The 18,532-nt window shown below is 63.3% G+C and overlaps 3 protein-coding genes across 10 annotated transcripts in view; 2 read left to right on the top strand and 1 right to left on the bottom strand.

Moving 5' to 3' along the window:
• The window catches only part of PIEZO1 (piezo type mechanosensitive ion channel component 1), a 53,318-nt gene extending 52,810 nt beyond the window's left edge, over window positions 1-508 (top strand). Inside the window, 1 exon segment of the mRNA XM_032464561.1 lies at window positions 13-508. Coding sequence (XP_032320452.1) covers window positions 13-262 — 250 coding nt within the window. The 3' untranslated portion in view covers window positions 263-508.
• On the bottom strand, window positions 18-8,095 carry CTU2 (cytosolic thiouridylase subunit 2). 6 transcript variants are annotated; one of them, XM_032464567.1, is made up of 16 exons: window positions 7,621-7,879; window positions 6,906-6,980; window positions 4,639-4,717; window positions 4,400-4,459; window positions 3,335-3,395; window positions 2,852-2,961; window positions 2,462-2,733; window positions 2,202-2,337; window positions 1,893-2,024; window positions 1,547-1,638; window positions 1,323-1,426; window positions 1,083-1,221; window positions 885-951; window positions 745-803; window positions 582-658; window positions 18-151 (listed from the first exon to the last, which is right to left on the bottom strand). In XM_032464567.1, exons 1-15 carry the CDS (start codon window positions 7,683-7,685, stop codon window positions 583-585), a joined length of 1,527 nt encoding a protein of 508 aa, XP_032320458.1. In that variant the 5' UTR covers window positions 7,686-7,879; the 3' UTR covers window positions 18-151; window position 582. The 6 variants fall into 6 exon arrangements, with proteins under 6 accessions (XP_032320458.1, XP_032320455.1, XP_032320454.1 ...); XM_032464566.1 differs by lacking the exon at window positions 18-151 and having other exon boundaries at window positions 465-658; window positions 7,621-7,878; XM_032464564.1 differs by lacking the exons at window positions 18-151; window positions 885-951; window positions 7,621-7,879 and adding an exon at window positions 7,948-8,095 and having other exon boundaries at window positions 283-658.
• Window positions 8,096-8,221: 126 nt separating this feature from the next.
• On the top strand, window positions 8,222-16,152 carry RNF166 (ring finger protein 166). Of its 3 annotated transcripts, XM_032464573.1 has the most exons (7): window positions 8,222-8,551; window positions 9,861-9,959; window positions 12,106-12,262; window positions 13,631-13,743; window positions 14,126-14,240; window positions 14,329-14,436; window positions 15,230-16,152. In XM_032464573.1, the coding sequence occupies exons 1-7, from the start codon at window positions 8,397-8,399 to the stop codon at window positions 15,293-15,295; spliced, it is 813 nt and encodes a 270-aa protein (XP_032320464.1). In that variant the 5' UTR covers window positions 8,222-8,396; the 3' UTR covers window positions 15,296-16,152. The 3 variants fall into 3 exon arrangements, with proteins under 3 accessions (XP_032320464.1, XP_032320465.1, XP_014415914.1); XM_032464574.1 differs by lacking the exon at window positions 9,861-9,959; XM_014560428.2 differs by lacking the exons at window positions 8,222-8,551; window positions 9,861-9,959 and having other exon boundaries at window positions 12,211-12,346.
• The last annotated feature ends 2,380 nt before the right edge of the window (window positions 16,153-18,532 follow it).

Raw genomic sequence — 18,532 nt, 5'->3', positions numbered from 1 at the left:
GCCCGCCCGCAGCATCATGGGTCTCTACGTGTCCATCGTGCTGGTCATCGGCAAGTTCGTGCGTGGCTTCTTCAGCGAGATCTCGCACTCCATCATGTTCGAGGAGTTGCCATGCGTGGACCGCATCCTTAAGCTCTGCCAGGACATCTTCCTGGTGCGGGAGACGCAGGAGCTGGAGCTGGAGGAGGAGCTGTACGCCAAGCTCATTTTCCTGTACCGCTCACCCGAGACCATGATCAAGTGGACCCGTGAGAAGGAGTAGGGCCACCCCTCCGGCCAAGGCCACCAGCTGACCTGCTCCCGGCCCACGAGCGCTGCTACTGTGCTGTCGGGAGCGAAGCCGCGGCTCCCCCGGCCTGGCGCAGGACTGCCGCCCCTGCCAGCCGTCCCTGCGGGGCCCGGCGCTGCCCAGCACCACACACGGCCAGAGGCCCGGCCCTCCCTGCCCCATGCGTACTGTAGAGTTTTCTAATTAAAACGTTTTTATTTATACATGTGGACAACCACAGGCAGCCTGCCTGTCCTTGCCTGCCCGTCCTTGCCTGCCTGTTCCGTGTAGGGTGAGGCCCAAGCGCTCTCACCTCAGCTCCCACCGGGCAGCGCCTCATCATCGCGGTCCCCCAGCAGATACGCTTGGATCTCCTGCTCGCCCCCGGCCCTGGGGGAAGCCACACGGGAGGAAGTCCCACAGGTTCACACACCCAGAAGCCCCCCCTCAGGGCTCCCCAGCAGAGCAAACAGTACCTCTGGCTGCGGAGCTGGGCCTCGGCCAGGATGTAAGGCGGCAGGGAGTCCAGGGAGGGCTGTAACAGAGAGCCGGGATGGGTGTGGGCCGCGTGGGGCAGGGGGGGGCTGGTGCAGGAGCTGGGCAGGCGTCCACTCACCAGGTCCCTTGCGTTCACACGGCAGCCATAGCACAGCTGCCCCACCACACGGGCTCGGGGGTCCTCCCTGCAGGCAGAGCTGGACCTGGGTGCCTGCTCTCGCCCTCAGCGAGTGTCCTGGGGGCCACCCCCACCCCGTGCGGCTGCCAGGTGCTGACCACGGTGGGGACAGGAGGACAGGACGAGGCAGGGACTCACCTCGAACAGCAGCCTTGGGCACCGCCCAGCCCTGGACAACAGCAGAGGGTGGTGGGCGTCCCGGCCTCAGCTTGTGGGCCGGGGGCCTGCATCTGGCAGAGATGTGATGAGGTCTGAGCCCCAAAAGCCGTGGCACTGTCTGGAAGCAGAGAGAAGCTAAGGGGGCCTCGAGGGCTACAGAACCCTAACACACACCCGTGCGTGGCCCTCCCCCGAGCGCCCATGAAGGCCAGGACAGACCAGCACTGTCGACGTCCAGGGTGCACAGGCAGAGCAGGCAGCGGGGGCCAGGGGGGCTGGCAGCACAGCCGTCCCTGGGGGCCTTGACCAGCTTCTCACTTGTCCTGGGGGGGGGGCAGGGGGGCAGGGCACTGAGGCACAGCTGGCTGGGGGCCTCCACTCTCAGCTCCTGTCCCAAGTACCGGGATGGAGGGCTTGGAGCCCACACACCCACACACACACACCTGTACACGGTGCTGACGGTGGAGGGGAACTGGGCCTGCAGCCTGAGCAGGAAGGCCTCCATCAGCCGGTGGATGCTGGCCTTCTCGGGGGCCTGGAGCAGACGGGTTGGGGGCCTCAGTCAGAGGGGCAGCCCCCGGGCCTGCTCAGGGGCCACCACTTCTAGAGACCCCTCACTGTCAAGCACAGATGCTGTTAAATAAAGCACCCAACACAGGTCATCCTGTCCCACTGTCCCCTCGCCCACCTGTGTGACGCCCAATGGGCACCCCCTTCCTCAAGTCTGTACCCCTAGTGTGCGCTCCACTGGGGCACCAGGCAGAGCCCACCCCGCCGACCCCAGCCCACCTTGGTGTCGACGGCCGGTGTAAAGACAGATGGGACGGCAAACAGGCGGTTGTAGAAGGCGACCTCCTTCAGCGTGTGCTCACGCATTGGCCGCACCACCACCACGTCACCATGCCGCTCGTCCGAGAAGCCCTGGGGGAAAAGGCGTTCCTCAGGACACTCAGCTGACTGGCTCACAGTTCCTGTCCTTCCCTGCCAGCTGGCGGGGGGTCTTTGGCCCCACCCCGTGGGAGACCCCAGGACCAATTCATGAATCAAGTGACAGGGGACAGAAGGGTGAGGGTGGGGCCAGAGCAGCCGTGTGCACACCGTGTCCCAGGCGAGGAAGGCCCCTCTCCCAAGTGCCAGGCTGGTCATGAGCTTCACGGCCAGGCGGGTGCAGCTGTCCCCTGCCATCACCTTAGAGTAGCCATGAGTCCGGGCCACGTGCAGGATCAAGTGGGTCCTGCAGAGCACGGCAGGAATCTCAGGGTGGGCAGGACCAGGACCCCGGGGGTAGGGAAGAGAAGGTCTCAGGAACTTGGTGGGGGCGATCAGGCAGGGACCCTGGGGCAGTGGAGGGGGCTCACCGCAGTGTCTGCAGAAGCTCCTCCTTGGCCGTCAGCGTCTTCACTGAATCGAACAGTCTGGACAGAGCTTCGGTCTGCACAGCTGTGGGGGGCCCGGCCAGGCTCTGGGGGCCCTGGGGGCGGGGCTGGCTCCAGGGCTCCTCCCCCGCTGCCCCCAGCACACACTGTTGCTGGAGGAAACTGTCCACGGCCGCCTTGTAGGCACCCTCGGTCCCCACCGACTCTGGCTCCTGGGCAAAGCAGCGTAGCACAGACGGCGGCAAGCCAAACACCTGGCGGGTGGGTGGGGAGAGCGTGAAGCCCGGCCCTCCACGTGGGGAAGCAGGCCTTTGGCCCTGTGGACACTGAGCAGGCACCTCCAGGGCCCTTGAGTGGGGACGGGCCGCCCACCTCTTCCAGGGCGATCACATGGCTCGGGAAACCGACTCTCTGCAGGACTTGCTCCACCTCCACCAGAGTTCTGGCTCTGTCTTCGGGGCTCCGGCCACAGGCTGCTCCCTCTGGAAAATGCGGAATGACCACTTTACAGAAGAGGCGCAGGCGGGCAGTCAGGGCCACCACCACTGCGCCTGTGGAGGGGTGTGTAGCAAGTCCTCTGGAGGCCGCTGGGGGCCAAGCCGTCTCCTTGGGGGCGTTTTCAGGGTGGTGGGTTCTCTGACAGTGGGGTGGGAAGGCCCCCTCTGGCTGTGCATTCGGAGTTCTCACCAAGTGCCCCTGATCCCGTGGAGAGACCTCAGACAACAGCAGGGCCGCCCGCTGAACCCGGGCGCTATCTCCAGGGGAACGCCCCCACCAGGGCCCTGCACAAGCCCAGTGCCAGCTGTTGGAGGGGTCGCCACGAGCGCCAGGGCCTGGGGACAGACAGACACGTACCGTCGACGTAGATGACTCCTGGCACAAAACGCAGCCTCTTGGCAGAATCTCGACTCAGGCCCTGGAGGGGACAGGACAGGACTTCAGCTCTGCGGCCAGAAGCCACAAGACGCTGCTGATGGTCTGCTCCCCGTCTAGAACAAGTACCCTCCTGGACTGCACTGGTCAGGCCGCTCAGCCCGGGTGCCAGGCAGGCCCGGGGGGGAGAGCGCACAGCAGGACGACATGCTTCAGAGCAGCCCCGCCGGGAGCGCAGGAGCCCCACAAGTGAACCCTGCCCTTGATAGCCTCCCAGCAACATCCCCAGAGAGACAGCTGGGTCCACATGCCCCCCAGGCCCCTGCCTGAGCCCCTCAGACCGCTCAGAGGAACGGGCAGTACGACAGAAACGAGGTGTCTCTGGTTGAGGGAAGAGCAACGCACAGGGCACGGCGAGGAGCCAGGGAGGGGTGCCGACCTCACACCACCAGGCCAGGCTCAGGGCACATGAGGTGAGAGCAGAAACCCAACCACAGAAGCACTGCACTGCCCGGAACCCCTGGTACAGACCGGCACCGTAGCCCCACACCAGGAGTCAGTGCAGGGGTCTGTGTGCCACACCCTGGGCAAGGCCTCCAAGGTGCCCCCTTGCCGTAAGCAGGAGCCCACTTGCCTCCAATGCCCTGAGCTGGGCCTGGGGACACACTGGGCACAGCCCCATGCTCCCCACCAGCCTAGACCTGAGCTGTGCTCCCGGCTCATACCCCTGCACCCCACCCAGCAGCGCCCCTGCGCATGCGGGCCTCCCCTGTATCTTCTCAAGGAAGCCACGTGACCCGCACCAGGGCCCATCCCCTTGACGCCCCCAAAACACCTCAAGCAGCACTCTGCCAAGGTTCCACACCCATTTTCCAGCCACTCATAGTCAAGCAAAGGGACGGCGCCGAGCTGGGACACAGCTTCCAGGTCGTGTGCCTCCTGCATGACCCTTGGGCTCCCAGCTGGGGAGTGGGCCGTCAGTGCCAGCCCCCGACCCTGGAACTTGGCCGGATGGCATCCTGGGTGCAGGAGGAGGTAGAGACTCACCTCCAGGACCTGCCAGACCATGGAGCTGGACGAAGGCCCCCCAGACCATGCCAGGAGCACCTGGGGGAGACAGAACATCGCTGGAGACGCTGCACCCACAACATGAAGGCCCACGCTGCTCATGGACATCCCTCCCAGACATGAGTCCACCCCCATAACCCACAGGTGTGCGCAGGGGAGGGGCTGGAGGGGCGTGGCTGGGGCAGGCCACGTGCAGGAAGAGATGCCCCATACCCTACCTTTTCTCCCGGAAAGATCAGTCGGTTCTTTCCAAGCATGGCCCTGAACTTGTGGACGTAAAACACCTTGAAACAGTCCCTGTAATACAGGCCACCAGCAGCTGTGGCAACAGGGCCTCGACCACCAGCCACCACCAGGACAGGGAAGCGCTGGGCCCCACGTGTGGGGCTGCAGCCCGAGGCTCCGCCAAGCAATGTTTTCTTTCAGCAAAGTCAGCTGTAAAAGCAGTGTCTCGGGGGGAGTGTGCAGCTCAGTGGCAGAGTGCCTGCCTAGCGCGCATGAGGTTCTGGGCTCAATTCCCAGTGTACCTCCACTGAGTAAGTAAGCAAAAGCACTGTCTCAGCCCTGAGGAGATCTGGAGCTGAGGGGCTCTCACCAGCTGTGGCTGCCCCACAAGGAGCCTCACGCTATACGGGGAGGCCCGCTTAGGTCCCCGCCCCCCCCACTTATCACCAGTGTGAACCACTGCCTGAGGGGCCGGGGGCCCAGGCACCACTTGCACTGCAGCCCTGGGGAAGGGCCAGCTAGTGGGAGAGATGGGCGGATGGACACAGGCTCGTGCAGGGCAAGGCCACCCCGACCCTTCCCTAAGCAGAGCGGGTGACCCCTTCCCAGAGCCCCAGAGGGAAGCACACCACCTTTGGGGGTACAGGGCAAGCACTGAGCAGGCTGTGGGGTCAGGGGACGAGTGTCCTAAAGCCTCACACTGGCCTCTCATGTGGTGAGCCCATCTGGACCAGAAATGCCTGGGAGGCTCCCACAAACACAGAGAATGACAACTTCCAGGGCAGGGCCTGGGACTCTGCATTCTTGGTAAACCTTCTAGCTGACTAGGTCAGAGGCTGTTGGCCTTGGCCCCACATCAGAATTACTCAGGCCGGCAACATCAGGGTGTGTCGGGTGAGGCCCAGGATCCCACAGGTTTAAGTTTCCCAGCAACCCCAACAGGCAGCCAAGGCGGAGAACGTTGCCCAGGACCCCCAAGTCTACTTCCTGCTTCCTGTCCATACATGCTGTCCCCCAACACCAAACACCCCACAGGCCTTTGTGCGCAGTAACTCAATTCAGTGCCTAACAGCAAAATGCCAAGGCCCCAGGTGACCAGCCACAGGAGTGACTCCCAGGTCAGGGCCGGGCAGGCTCCTTCAGCAGACACAGGTGCTCCCAGCAGGCACAGGGGGCCCTGGGGCTGCTGCATCGGCATCCTCCCTGCCCTACCGGACTCCTGAAACCACTCTCTCCCGCAAGTCAGGCGAGACCAGGACCCTCACTTTCACTGAGAAAACCTGCTCAAAACCTAGATTCCTGCTGCCCAGAAGATCAGGTTCCCACCTTTTCTCTGGACCAAGCAAGCGTGGGCAGGGGGGCTGTGGACCCAGAAACAGACTGCAAAGCTCGACATTTCTAGATGCTCTTAAGTGGTTAAAGCAGTGACTTTCTTGCTTAAAACGTATCCTGGAGACACACACCAAGCTCACTGGACACCTAAGAGGTGGGCAGAGACCAGAACGTTTTGGGAAAACAACTTACTCAGTCCTTTCAGTTTTTCTTCGGGAAACATCCACAAAACAGAATCCCATACTCTTGAAGACCAATTTAAAACGTGAGCCAGTTGCTCACGCAGGAAGCACTCAATGCTGTAACAGAGCCTGCAGTGCCACCAGGAACAGGGGTAAAACCGGAGACGGGCCCTGCCCTCGGGGAGCTATGAGCCAGTGAACGTGCTCAGACACTGGCCGAGTTAGGATTCAAAGGCATGTCACAGCGCCACGAGAGCGCTTCAGATATAATGCAACACACTCACGCCCAGGCATCTCTGGGAACAGGCCTCTGCTCCTGTCCAGAGGCCCCCAGAGCGAGGGGAGGCTGGGGCCCTCCTTCCACCCCGCCATCTCTCACAAGTAAAACAGGTATCACCTGGAGCGCCTGCCAGAGACACCAGGACGCTCTAATCTGCCCTTGATGTGTTCCAGCTGCCCCAGAAAAGCTCACCTCGCCTGCACCACAGACCACTTTTACTCCCAACTCTCCCCATAAGCTTCGTCAGTGTCTTACTGTCACCTGTGGCACAGCTCGACGATGTAGTGGTACTCAGAAAGCCGATCAGGAAACCAATCCCCCTCCACACACACAGCACCAGAACGTTACAAGCAAGGGCAAAGTGACGAGACGCTTTCAAAGGCAACAAACAAAGCCACAGAAACCGTGGCAGTTGTGGCGGCTGAGTGAGGCTGCATTTGCAGGGTCTCCTCATGCCAGGCCTCACCTGCAGAAGGCGTCTCCTGCTCGAATCACCACCACAGGTGGGCCTTCCTTGCACTTCACACACTTCTGCTCACGGCTTTGGAGACATGCGGGGAAGAGAACAAAAACACAGATTACACCCCCTCCCAGGGGCGTCAGGCACACGGTGGCCTGTTTTTCACCCCACGCTGGCGTACTAGAGAGGTCACGTGGCAGGCTGCACCACACAAACCAGGGCTTGTAGCTTATCTACACTACCACCCTGAGGAAAAGCCAAGGCCCTAGAAAGACCACAGCCTGTTAAAGTTGGCTCAGCGGGCACGTAAAGACCAACTCAGTTTCCCAAGGGCTGAGACAACGAGAGAGAACTTGCTCTGTGCGACCCTGGAGGGGAATGGAGCCAGCGAGTGGAAGCGACAAAAAGGCCTACTTTCCTGTAAGAGTAACGACAGCTTGGTCAGCGGCGGACCTGCCCCACTGGCTACACGAATCGGAGGTGCAAGCGCGCAGATGGAGCTCCTTCCTGGGGCTTCACCGCTGGCTTGACAGACACTCCCCGGGTGCTGCGGAGCGAGGTCCAGCCCCCGCCTTGACTCCAGCGCTCCTGGGCCCCGCCCTCGGCGTTACCCGGGCTTCCCGGAGCGCGGCCCCCGTGACTGACGGAAAAGCGCGGGCTGGACCCTCGAGACAGGGCTCGCCGCCGGCGGGAGCGGCGGGAACGGCCGCCCAGCTCTTACCCGGGTCGTGTCAGCGGCGGCCCCCCGGGCGCGGACTCACGGTAGTCCTCGCCCACCTCGCACATGGTTGCGCCGGCTTGCTCTGTACGCGGCGGCGGGGCGCACCCTGACTACGTCACTGAGGCGCCGGCGCCGGCGTCACCTGAGGCACGGGCCAGGGGCGGGCGCTCCCTGACTACGTCACCGAATCGCCGGAGCCCCGTGACGCACGGCCGGGGATGGACGGCCGCTGACTACGTCACAGAGGTACTGGCGCTCCCTGATTGCGTCACAGAGGCGCCGGCACGCCGTGACGCACGGACCGGGGGACGGGTGCTTCCAGGCTACCTGACAGGGACACCAGCGCTGCCTGATTACATCACCGAAGCGCCGGAGACTCATGCACGGGCCGGGGCGGACGCTCCCTGATTACGTCACAGAGGCTCCGGAATTCTGTGACGCTTGGGCCGCCGGCGAGCGCTCGCTGGCAACATCACAGATGCGCCGGTACTCAGTGACATAAGGGCCAGAGGCGGGAGCTTCTTGACTACGTCACATAGATACCAGCGCTTCCTGACTATGCCACCGAGGCGCCGGCCTGGCCGTGACGCACGAGCCGACGGCCGGCGCTCCCTGACTACGTCACCGAGGCGCCGGCGCGGCCGTGACGCGCGGGCCGGGGGCGGGCGCTCGTTACGTCAACCCCGCGCCGTCGCGGCCGTTACGCGCAGGCCGGGCCGGGCCGGGCCGGGCCGGGCCAGGACAGGACAGGGGCGGCGCCGCGGACCGGGCCCGGGATGGCGATGTTCCGCAGCCTGGTGGCCTCGGCTCAGCAGCGGCAGCCGCCTGGCGGGCCCGCGAGCGGTGACAGCGGCCTGGAGGCGCAGTACAGCTGCCCCATCTGCCTGGAGGTCTACCACCGGCCGGTGGCCATCGGCAGCTGCGGCCACACGTGAGTGCGCCGGCCTCCGGGAGGCCGCGGGGTCGGGCGCCGCCGCGGGGAGGGCTCTGCAGACTCCCCGCGCAGCGCCTTTTCTGCATCCATCCGCCTCAGCCCAGCCTCCTGCCCGCCCGCCCCGGGTGCTCGATCCGACCCCCAGGTCGGCATATGGGGCTGACCTGCAGCCTTGCCTGGTCTCCGGTGCCCGGGGGTCGTTGACGGCCTCGGTGGGCCTCCCTGGGGACTCAGAGGGCAGCGGGCGCGACCTCTGCGCCGGTTGCTTTCGATCTGATTTCGTGGAGACTGGGGTGGGCAGAGGTAAATAAATAACTTGTGACTTATGCTGTCAACTCTTTTTCGAATCTGCTGTCTGCTTGTCTTGACTGCAGAGGAGAGAAGTTCCCTAAAGTTTAGGCATCGGCTTGTTTGAAGTCTGGCGCTATTTTGTTTTGATGGAGAACTTGGGTCACATCGGTCACTGAGCAAGCAGGCAGGCTGGCCCTCGGGATACCAGAAGCCACACACTTTGCTAGGGTTTCCATCTGTGCCATGGCCGAGTTGTTTCAGGAACAGACTCATGAGGATGTGGCTCTTCTAGCCAAGAGCTTCACTCAAGTCTGGGAGCTGCCAGCCTGGTTGGGAGGAGGCTGAGATCAGAGTGTCTGCTCTGCAACTCTCCCTAGTGCTGAATAATACAGCTCTTGAGTGAAATTAGCAGGGTGGAGAGAGGGGGCAGGAGGGCTTGGCTGCCAGCAGCTGCTGCGGAGGAGGTGGGGCCGAGGTGCACCCAGGCTGGTAGGAGGCCCTGGAACATTTTGCAAACAGAGGCATCTGACCTACGAGGTTCCTGATACAAAGAGGGAGCAGGGAGTTGGAACTGCTTGGGTGTGTGTGTAACGCTCATCACCCAGGGAGGCAGCAGGGATGGTGTCCGGAGCCAGGAAGGGCACACACGCGTGCACACATACACACACGTGCCGACAAGCAGCCCAGGCACCTGCCCACACCGGGAGACTTGCCTCAAAGGTGCTTTGCCTGCTTTTTCGTGCTGTTCGTGACCTTTCGGTAGGGGTGGCCTCTGAACAACACTTGTTTCTTGTAAGTGGGTGTTTTAAGGTATGTTTAGCATCTTCCAGCCTATCATTGAGAGACGTGTAGGGCATGTCCCAGGCCTACTTTTAGAAAGCCTTTCCTAGGCTTTGGGTTGGTACCAACACTACCCCAGCCCCAGAATGTGGTGTTTCGGGTCTCCTGGTCAGCACAAATCTGTTTTCTCTCCCTTTTTTTCCAAATCAGTCTTTTCTTAAAAGGTGGTTTTCAGATTACAGAACTACAGAAGTTGTGGAGAAAGCTTGATCTACACACCCCCCGCCCCATGCTTTTCTTGGCAGAATCTGACACCTCTCTTTCCGGTTCTAAGGTTAGTTCTGGAGGAACCTCTTCAGCTTCTCCCTTAAAAAGACTTTCTCCCTGGTTCTACCTGCAGGCGTAAACAAACCTCCTGCCTGCTCTGTCTCTGCCTTGCACTTTCCCTAAGTTTCTTGTCCAGTGTTTCAAAGGCATGTGCACAGATGAACAAAAATGACTCCGAGGGTCGTGCCTCTCCTTTTACAAGGTTTGCTGGTGGCCTGATTCTGTCCCTCCATGGCTCTCTGACTGGAAGCAGTTTCTTTCCACAAGATATGTTTTCTGATGGTGAGAGCAGCCCTGTCTGTGACCGGCACTTCTGCTCCAGCACCAGGCAGAGGGGCCAGGTTGTAGGGAGGGCTTTCGGGCAGGAGGCCGCTGGTAGGTATTGTGAAAGCGCTCCCAGGAACTCCCCAGGGCCCCAGATGGGAGCCAGTTAACTGTCACAGTCAGGGGACACCCTGGGCAGTGAGCCACATCCAGAACCAGACGCTACCCAGCTGTTTTTAACCCTCTGAGGAAGCCTCCCCCGAGGGCCAGTGTACGTTTGGGGTGGGGCTCTGTCCTGGCTGCCTCCGGCTTCTGTACCTCTTGTGTCATTCTCTCTGGTCAGCGTGTCACATCTGTCTCCCCGCCTGAGTGTCCCCTCGTGCTGTCTGTTAATGAACAGAGGTTGAAGAACATTAAGATGCTCATGTTTAAGGGAACCTGTTGGGAACAGTGATAACGGACGTTTTCGGAATCCTCCCTGTTCAGAGGTCCTGGGAGGCAGATGCTACATTATTCTTTTTGTACAAGGAAAATGGGATCAGAGAGGCTGAGTGGAATTCCCACGCATCCTGGCAAGGCTGCCAGGCCCTGGCCAGTCTCCCCTCGCCACCTTTAGCAGCTGTGCCCACCCCTCAGCTCCCCACGCTCCTGCAACAGAGCGTTTCCAGCCCCCTGCCGGGCTGCAGTCAGGCCAGTGAGCTGGCTTCTGTGCTCAGGGTCACAGGCCTCTGTCACTGCGCTCTGCTTCCTGAGAGGCCTGGGCCCATGGGCGGCTCACCTGCGTCTGTGCCTGAGTGAGCCGAGTCAGGGGGCCAGGACATGAGCGATTAGAAGCCCTTCCAGAAAAGGCTCAGGATGGCTCCAGGCACTGCCCAGCCTGCCAGCTTTCCCAGGTCACTGGTGCAGCTGCGCATGTAGGAGGCTGGGCCAAGAGTGAGGTGCGTTGGCGGTGCCCATGGGCCTCCAGATAAAAAGCTGCTCCGCGCCAGCCCCTGGGGCCGGCGGGCGTTGGGGGCCAGCGAGGTGGTGCTGGAAACTAGGCCGCAGGCCAGGTGCTGTGTGGACACCTGATTCCGCCTCCATCTCCTCAGGGAGGGACACGAGACCTGCGGGCAGGCCAGGAGGCTAGGTCAGGCAGGGCTGTCTTGCTTCTCGAGACATCAGGCTTTTCTGTCTCCTCCCGCTGGGGGCACCCTGCGCCCCGACCCGAGGCCCACGATGGCTTGTCCCAAGTGCACTCCTGGGCCTCACCGAACAGCTTTAGGGAGATCCTGTTCCCTCATTTACCCTCGTCCCTCATGACACAACATCTCCAGGCACAGGGCCAAGAGGAGCCGGGGCAGGGGGGCCCGGGCACCGCCCCTTCTGTCACCATGCCTCTGCTCTGGCCAAGCCAGAGCCCTTCTTAAGTGGGGCGAGGGCACTGTCCCCAGGTTGGTGGCACTCACCTGGCCAACTTTGGCCCTGCCCCATCCAATGAGTCCGCAGCCCTGGGACCCTGCGGTTTCCTCTCTTGCCACTGTTAGCGATTTTACTCGCCAGAGCTTAGTAGGTGGGGGGTCTCCAGGGTCCCCCATGCTGTCCTGGAGCCCCCTGAGGTGTTGGCATCACCACGTGGCAGTGAGACTGGTAGGCTGAGCCCTGGGCCACCTTCTGCAGCGAGAGCTGCTGCTGGGACCAGGGCTGTGGGGCCAGCTCGGGACCTGGGGAGCCACAGCCACAGCTCGGCCTGCATCGCAGGGTCCAGCAGGGGTCCCAAAGCCCACAGCTCGGTGGGGACCTGGGGTCATCTTTTAGCCAGATGGCGTCTGACCGGCCAGCAGGACTCAGGCAGAGTGACCGCTGCCAGAGTGAGCCGCAGCCCTCAGGCCCACGTCCCGCCCCTGCAGGTTCTGCGGGGAGTGCCTCCAGCCCTGCCTGCAGGTGCCGTCCCCTCTGTGCCCGCTCTGCCGCCTGCCCTTCGACCCCAAGAAGGTGGACAAGGCCACCCACGTGGAGAAGCAGCTCTCATCCTGCAAGGCGCCCTGCCGGGGCTGCAGTAAGAAGGTACCCCCCAGCCCCAGGCCCCTGGCGGGAAGGGCTGGATGGGGCAGCTCTGACCGGGTTCCGCTCACCAGCACGAGGAACTAGGTGCGTGCCTCCCTTCCCGTTGAGCAACTGGCCACTCCCCTGGCTTCTGGCGGGCCTTCCTCCACACTGGGTGGGCCTAGTCTAGGCGCTGAGCTGAAGCCCACCCTGGACACCCCAGTGACCTGCCCCCTGCAGGTGATGCCAGAGGGGAGGGCAGTGGGGACAGCAGATGGGGCCGCGGGCAGAACTGGGAGCTGAGGGCTGTTCCCTCCAGCAGCAGAGCCCCCCCGCCTCACTGCTCCCTCCGGGTGGATGCACTGCCTCCCGCTGGACCCAGCCCAGGAACAGAGTTTGAACTTAGCTTTCAGATTTCACCATCTCTCGGGTTAACGAGTTCTACCATCTTACCACATAGGAAGCAGCCCCTGGTTGCTCAGTCCTCAAGGTCAAAGATCTGATTGTCCAGGGGCTGCCCTGGGCCTCCTTTGAGCTCCGGTGCTGCCCCCTCCTGGTGGGAGAACAGAGCAGGTCCCTGTGTGAGGCGGCCCTGCCCACAGCCTCAGTGCTGTGGGTCTGCCCGGGTGTGCAGGCCCAGAGGGGCAGGCCTCACTTGGTGCCCAGCCCTGTGCCAGCAGGACCTCCTCCTGTAGCCCAGACGCCTGGCTCAGCCCCTCACTGCTTCCTTGGTTCTATGAAGCGGCTTCCTGCTAGTGAGGTGTCTGCCCCCGGCCTCTCAGCACCTTCACCTGGCAGGATCAGTGGCGCCCATCCCCAGGGTGGGCTGACCGGGCCTGTCCTACCTCCTGGCTCCCTGTCTGCTCACGGGAGCCAGTGCCTCTTCCCTGTGCTGCTCTGAGATGGTCCCACCTTCAGCCAGAGTGGCAGCCGAGAAGGTCCTGTTTTATTTGGTTTTCTACTTCTTGGTAAGGAGTTTGACTGTCTACAAGGACCTTGCCTGTTGGCTCCCGTTACTAGGGTATTTTTTCCCAAATAAACACTCTTCCTGGTCCCTCGTGAGCTGCCCCTCCCTTCCGCAGCTCCCCAGGGACCACAGCAGGGCTGCTCCCATCCAGTGGCTGGTGGCCGACTGCCCCCTGCATGGCTGCAGCTGAGAACCGTGAGCACCAGCTTCTGGTGCAGCTCACTGGTGCGTCTGGGATCCGGAGTCCCCTTCTCCTGGTGTGTCTTCTCCAACAGGGGTGCTCGGCCCCCAAGGGAGCCTCCAGAACCCGCTCACGCAGCACTGCTGGCTCAGGCGTCAGGAGCTGGACCAGCCCAGCTCGCTGCCAGCGGCCCTTGTCCTCCACTGCCTGACCCCTTCTCTCCTCCGCATCCTCATCCTAGGTGACGCTGGCGAAGATGAGGGTGCACATTTCCTCCTGCGTGAAGGTCCAGGAGCAGATGGCCAACTGTCCCAAGTTCGTCCCCGTGGTGCCCACGTCCCAGCCCATTCCCAGGTAGGCCGCCTTGCCTGGCGCCCAGAGTCCCCACCCTTTGTGGGGCAGCTCCTGGCCAACGTCAAGGGGAAGATGGGAGGGCTGCCATGTCCCCTCTGTGGGGGGGATCACCGCCTGCACATAGGAGACCCAGGAGGGCCCAGGCCAGGCCCACGGTCACCTCCCAGCAGGGGAGTGTGGTCCGCAGACAGGCCGGGACTGGATAGACACTCCCTCTCAGGGCAGGAGGCAGGAGGGCCGGTCTCTGCCACTGGCTCAGCCATGTCTGGGAAGGAGAGGGGCCAGGAGGTGACTAGGTGGGAGCTGCAGTGGGGTGCACCGAGGAGGGCGGGCCGGCCGGGCTGTTGGAGGGCGGCACTGCGCTGACCCCGCCCCGCCCCAGTGCCGTGCCCAACAGGTCCACCTTCGCCTGCCCGTACTGCGGCGCCCGCAACCTGGACCAGCAGGAGCTGGTGAAGCACTGTGTGGACAACCACCGCAGCGACCCCAACCGCGTGGTGAGCCCCCACCCCGACCCCTGCTGGGGTGCAGGGAGCCATGCCCGCCGCAGGCCCTCGGGGCTCACCCTTGCCCGCTGCGTTGCAGGTGTGCCCCGTCTGCTCGGCCATGCCCTGGGGCGACCCCAGCTACAAGAGTGCCAACTTCCTACAGCACCTGCTCCACCGGCACAAGTTCTCCTACGACACTTTCGTGGTGGGTGCCCCCCCCCGCCCTCTGCGGTGTCTGTGGCAGCCGCCTGCAGGGGGGTGCTGGCGGCAGTCAGATCCGTGTGGCCGCTAGGGGCCCCGGGGCTCTGGGTCTGTTCACAGCAGGCCCACGGGGGACCCCTCTGTCCTGCGGTCCCTCAGCGCCAGGCCAGCGAGCTCACCTCACCTGGGCCCATTCTCTGGGAGAGGCACCATCACAGGGGCCCCATCTCCCCAGCTATGCATGGGGCCTCAGGACAGAGACCCCTCTAGAGGGGATGCGTTCCCTCTGGGGCCTGGTAGAGAAGGTTCCACCAGACTCCCGTTGCCTTGAAAACCTCGGCTCTTCCTCCGCGCCCATGGCCTCTGGCCCACAGACCTGCCCTGGCTGTACGGCCTGGCCTGACTCCCACCCCAACCAGCCTCCGGGCCCCGTAGGGTCAGCACCCCCCCCCCATCTGTGCCTGGTCCTGATGGCTGGAGACCACGGGGAGCTCTGGCTTCTCGACTTGCCTCAAGACCCTGTTCCTGAGTCTCTCATTCCATGTGTCCACCCCACACCGTCCGCTCAGCCCTCAGTCACGGGCATGGTATCTGTGGGCAGCTCACTGCACAGACCTCGGCGGAAGCCAGACACCGTCCCCAAAGAGAGGCTGCCTGGTGGTGCCGGGACCCCGTGACCATGCAGGGCTGGAAGGGGGCCGGGGACCTGGATGTGGCAGTGCTGGTCTGTTGGAGGTGACGGGACAGGGAGGAAGCCCTGAGAGGCCACTAGCACAGCCTGGCTCCTTGCCTTCCAGGACTATAGCATCGATGAGGAAGCCGCCTTCCAGGCTGCCCTGGCCCTGTCCCTCTCCGAGAACTGAGGGCGCAGCCCTGGACGAGCCCTCCTGCTGGAGGGACAGGGCCCTGCCCGCTCAAGGGAAGGAGCCTCGAGGGCCGGGGGAGCCTCACTGTGGCAGGAAGGGAGGCCGCCGTCCGGCTGCCAGGGCTCTGCTAAGCGTCGCTGGCTCTGCGGTGCTTTGAGCTGAGCAGGTGGCCTCGCGGGACCGGCCGCGGGACCGAGCACAGCCAGCCGTCTGCGTCTCAAAGCCATGCCGTCCTCTGCTGCCGGGAGGACTGTTGGGGCCCTGCCGCTGAGCAGGGACGCGCAGAGGGGCACCCAGCCCAGCCCCGGCCTGCTCCCCCCCTGCACTCGGTACTGGCCTCTGCGGTCCCTCGAGATCCTGGCACTTTTCTACATTATCCAGCGCGATGACCTTTTCACGTTTTTAGAACAAAGATAAAGCAGTCACTCTTCATGCTGCAATCTCTGTGTTTGACTAGGAACAATAGTATTTTTATGGAACATTTACAAAATTATATTTTTTAAAAAACAAAAGTGAACAATCGCAGGAATGAGCAGGGTCTCGCTGTGTGTGGGGCCAAGGCGGCCACGAGCCTCAGTCACTGCGACGTCTCCCTGTGGTAACAACCAGAAGAAAGCCCAGCGCCCAGCCACTGGGGGTGGAGCTGGTCTGCTCCTGGCCTCGGCCCCGCTGTCACTGTCCCAAAGTGGACCACGTGTCCCCCTCCCTCGGCAGGCCCGCCTCCGTGGTGGCGGGGCGCAGCAGCCTGGGCAGCGGCGGGTCGGGCCAGAAAACGCTCGTCAGTGCTCCCGTTTCGTTCATGGCATAAGTTATTTCTGTCTTTTAAAAAAATTTAAATAAAACGTTTCAAAGCATCTCTTGTGTCCCGGACCCATGCGTTTCTTCAGCCAGTATTCAGAGCAGAGGGCTGGAGTCCTGCTCAAGGCCCACGGGTGTGCATCCATCCCTGGCGGCCCCGCCCAGGAGGAGCTGAGCCGCCTCCCCCAGGCCCTCTCACCCGCCCATCGGCCCCTCCCTGTGACAAGCTCAGGCCCAGGTTTGCTGGACAGCGGCTCTCACCTCCTTCCTTGTCTGGAGACGGGGTCCGCCTGAGGCCGGCAGGCAGGGTACCTTCCCACACCGCCCGTTGTCCAGGACCTGTCCCTTCTTCCCCCGGAGCCAGCAGCACGTAGGTCTGGGACACGCAGCGGCTGTGGTTCTGGGCTGTCACTCAGGCCGCATCCCACCCCTACTCCCGTTCCCACTGGGACAGCCCCACCTGCAGGGGTTCAACCTGGGCCTTGAGCCCTCAGAGCGGGGCTGCCAGCCACGCCTGTCCACCCCGAGGGCCGCCTGCCACCTGCCCACCACCTTGGGAAAGGACAGCACTGTTACCACATGCCCTCGTGGCCCTTGCTGCCCTGGAGGAGGCTCCAGGGCTGTCCGGGCAGGTCCTGACCTCACCAGTGCCCTCGGGGAGGTGATGCTCCAGTGACTGTCCTCACCCTGTGGGGCCCTGGCAGCCATCACATCACCACAGCGGGGCCCCAGGAGGGAGTGGGAGGAGCCAGGTGCACCTTTACGTTGTCTGACACAGGAACAGGCTGTGGCAAGTCCCTGCCTCTGCGCGAGGGTGCCTGCCAAGCTCAGCCCCTCCAGGCCGCTCAGTGTGGCCACAGAGGCCAGAGCCACAGGCAGCATCCATGCATGTTCTCCATCTCGTCCCTTCCACCCTGGCACACGGGCACACGCCGCTCGGTGACCAGGGGTCCAGGACAGATGACCCAGGTGGCGGCCATCAGAGTGAACCCGGTGCAGGGGTTGTCCACAGGGGAGCTGGGTCTGGGCAGACCCCACCGCGTCAGGTGGGGATGCCTCTGGCTGAACCAGCAGGAAGCTGCTTTCAGTTTGGATGAAACTGCAGCTGGAGCCCAAGGTTGAGCCCCTGTGGGTGGGGCTGTCCCAGTGGGAACGGGAGGCCGGCACCACTGCTGGTCGGCGCTCCCCACTCCACAGCTCAGGGTCACGGGCCACTAGCTCCAGGCTGCCGCTCCTGGAGCCAAGGTCTCCCTCTCACCAGACACGTGCGAGGACAGACCATCCTCCATAGCGCATCTTCGCAGCACAAAGCCAGAAGGCCCTCACGCCCACAGGGCCCAGGCCCCGACACCTGGGTGGCCCTGAGTGAGGGCCACACGCCCTCTCCTCCCAAGTCACACAGCAGCAGGGGGAGTCCGCACACAGCATGCTGCCCAGAAGGCGCCTCTGTGTCCCCAGGGACCTGTGACCGTCACCGTTGGGAAGAGGACAGGCGGGCAGCTCTCCTGGAGGCAGGATGCCTGGAGCAAAGAGCGCCTCCCCCAGGCCGACCAGCTCCCTCCACTAGCCCCAGGACTCCCGAGAACGGGCCACAGTTGTCAATCTGGGTCTTGCAGAGCCACTGACCCAAGCTCTTGGGGCCCCTCTTTCAGGCTCATGCACCCTGGGGGGTGGGCCGAAGTCCCAGCTCCTGTTTCACAGGTGAAGAAAGAGATTCTGAAGCCTGCTGACATGGCCCACGGCCCACTCACGCTTCCTACTCGCTGACACAGCTGGGGTCAGGGCCCCGGGCACCCCTCCCACGGTGCAGACACCAGGCCTGGCACCTCCTTCCATGAGACACCAGGGTGCCCCCAGCCCTGCCCGCTCGGGGGAAGGAGCCTTCACTCACTCACCTCGAGGCACCAGGAGCTGACAGGCCCGAAGGAGAAGAGGGAGCCCGCAGGGCGGGATGGGCTTCGCGGGGTGAGAGGAAAGACTGCGTCCGGCCTCCCCCACCCCAAGCCTGAGGCAAAGGGCCAGCGACTGGGGTGGGAAGGAGGCCCTCACAGCTGAGGTGCGGGCAGTGGGGCGCTGAGGCTGGGCTTCTCCTGAGCGAAGGGCAGAGGAGGCAGGAGCCTGGAGACCCACGTGGACGCACGTCTCTCGGGTGGAGTCTGCCCCCTGGGACCTCGGGAGGCACTGGGGCGGGGGTGAGCACAGGAGCAGGCAGCTGGGGAGCAATCAGCACCCATGCGGTGTTTTGCTAGAAACTCTTAGCACATTTGGTGCGTGGATTTGAAGGGCTGTGGTCAGTCTTGAACTGACAGCCTCACCCCAAATCACACCCTCTCCTCAGGGCATCCTGCACCCAGAGACAACTGACACAAGGGAGGAAAGCCGTGGACCCTCGCCACAACCCAAGACGACTCTGAAGGTCTGCCCTGCCCCTGCAGC

Source organism: Camelus ferus, chromosome 21, assembly GCF_009834535.1.
Source record: "Camelus ferus isolate YT-003-E chromosome 21, BCGSAC_Cfer_1.0, whole genome shotgun sequence".
Lineage (NCBI taxonomy): Eukaryota > Metazoa > Chordata > Mammalia > Artiodactyla > Camelidae > Camelus > Camelus ferus.
Note: the sequence above shows the minus strand (reverse complement) of the source record. Positions and strands in the feature narration are given on the sequence as shown.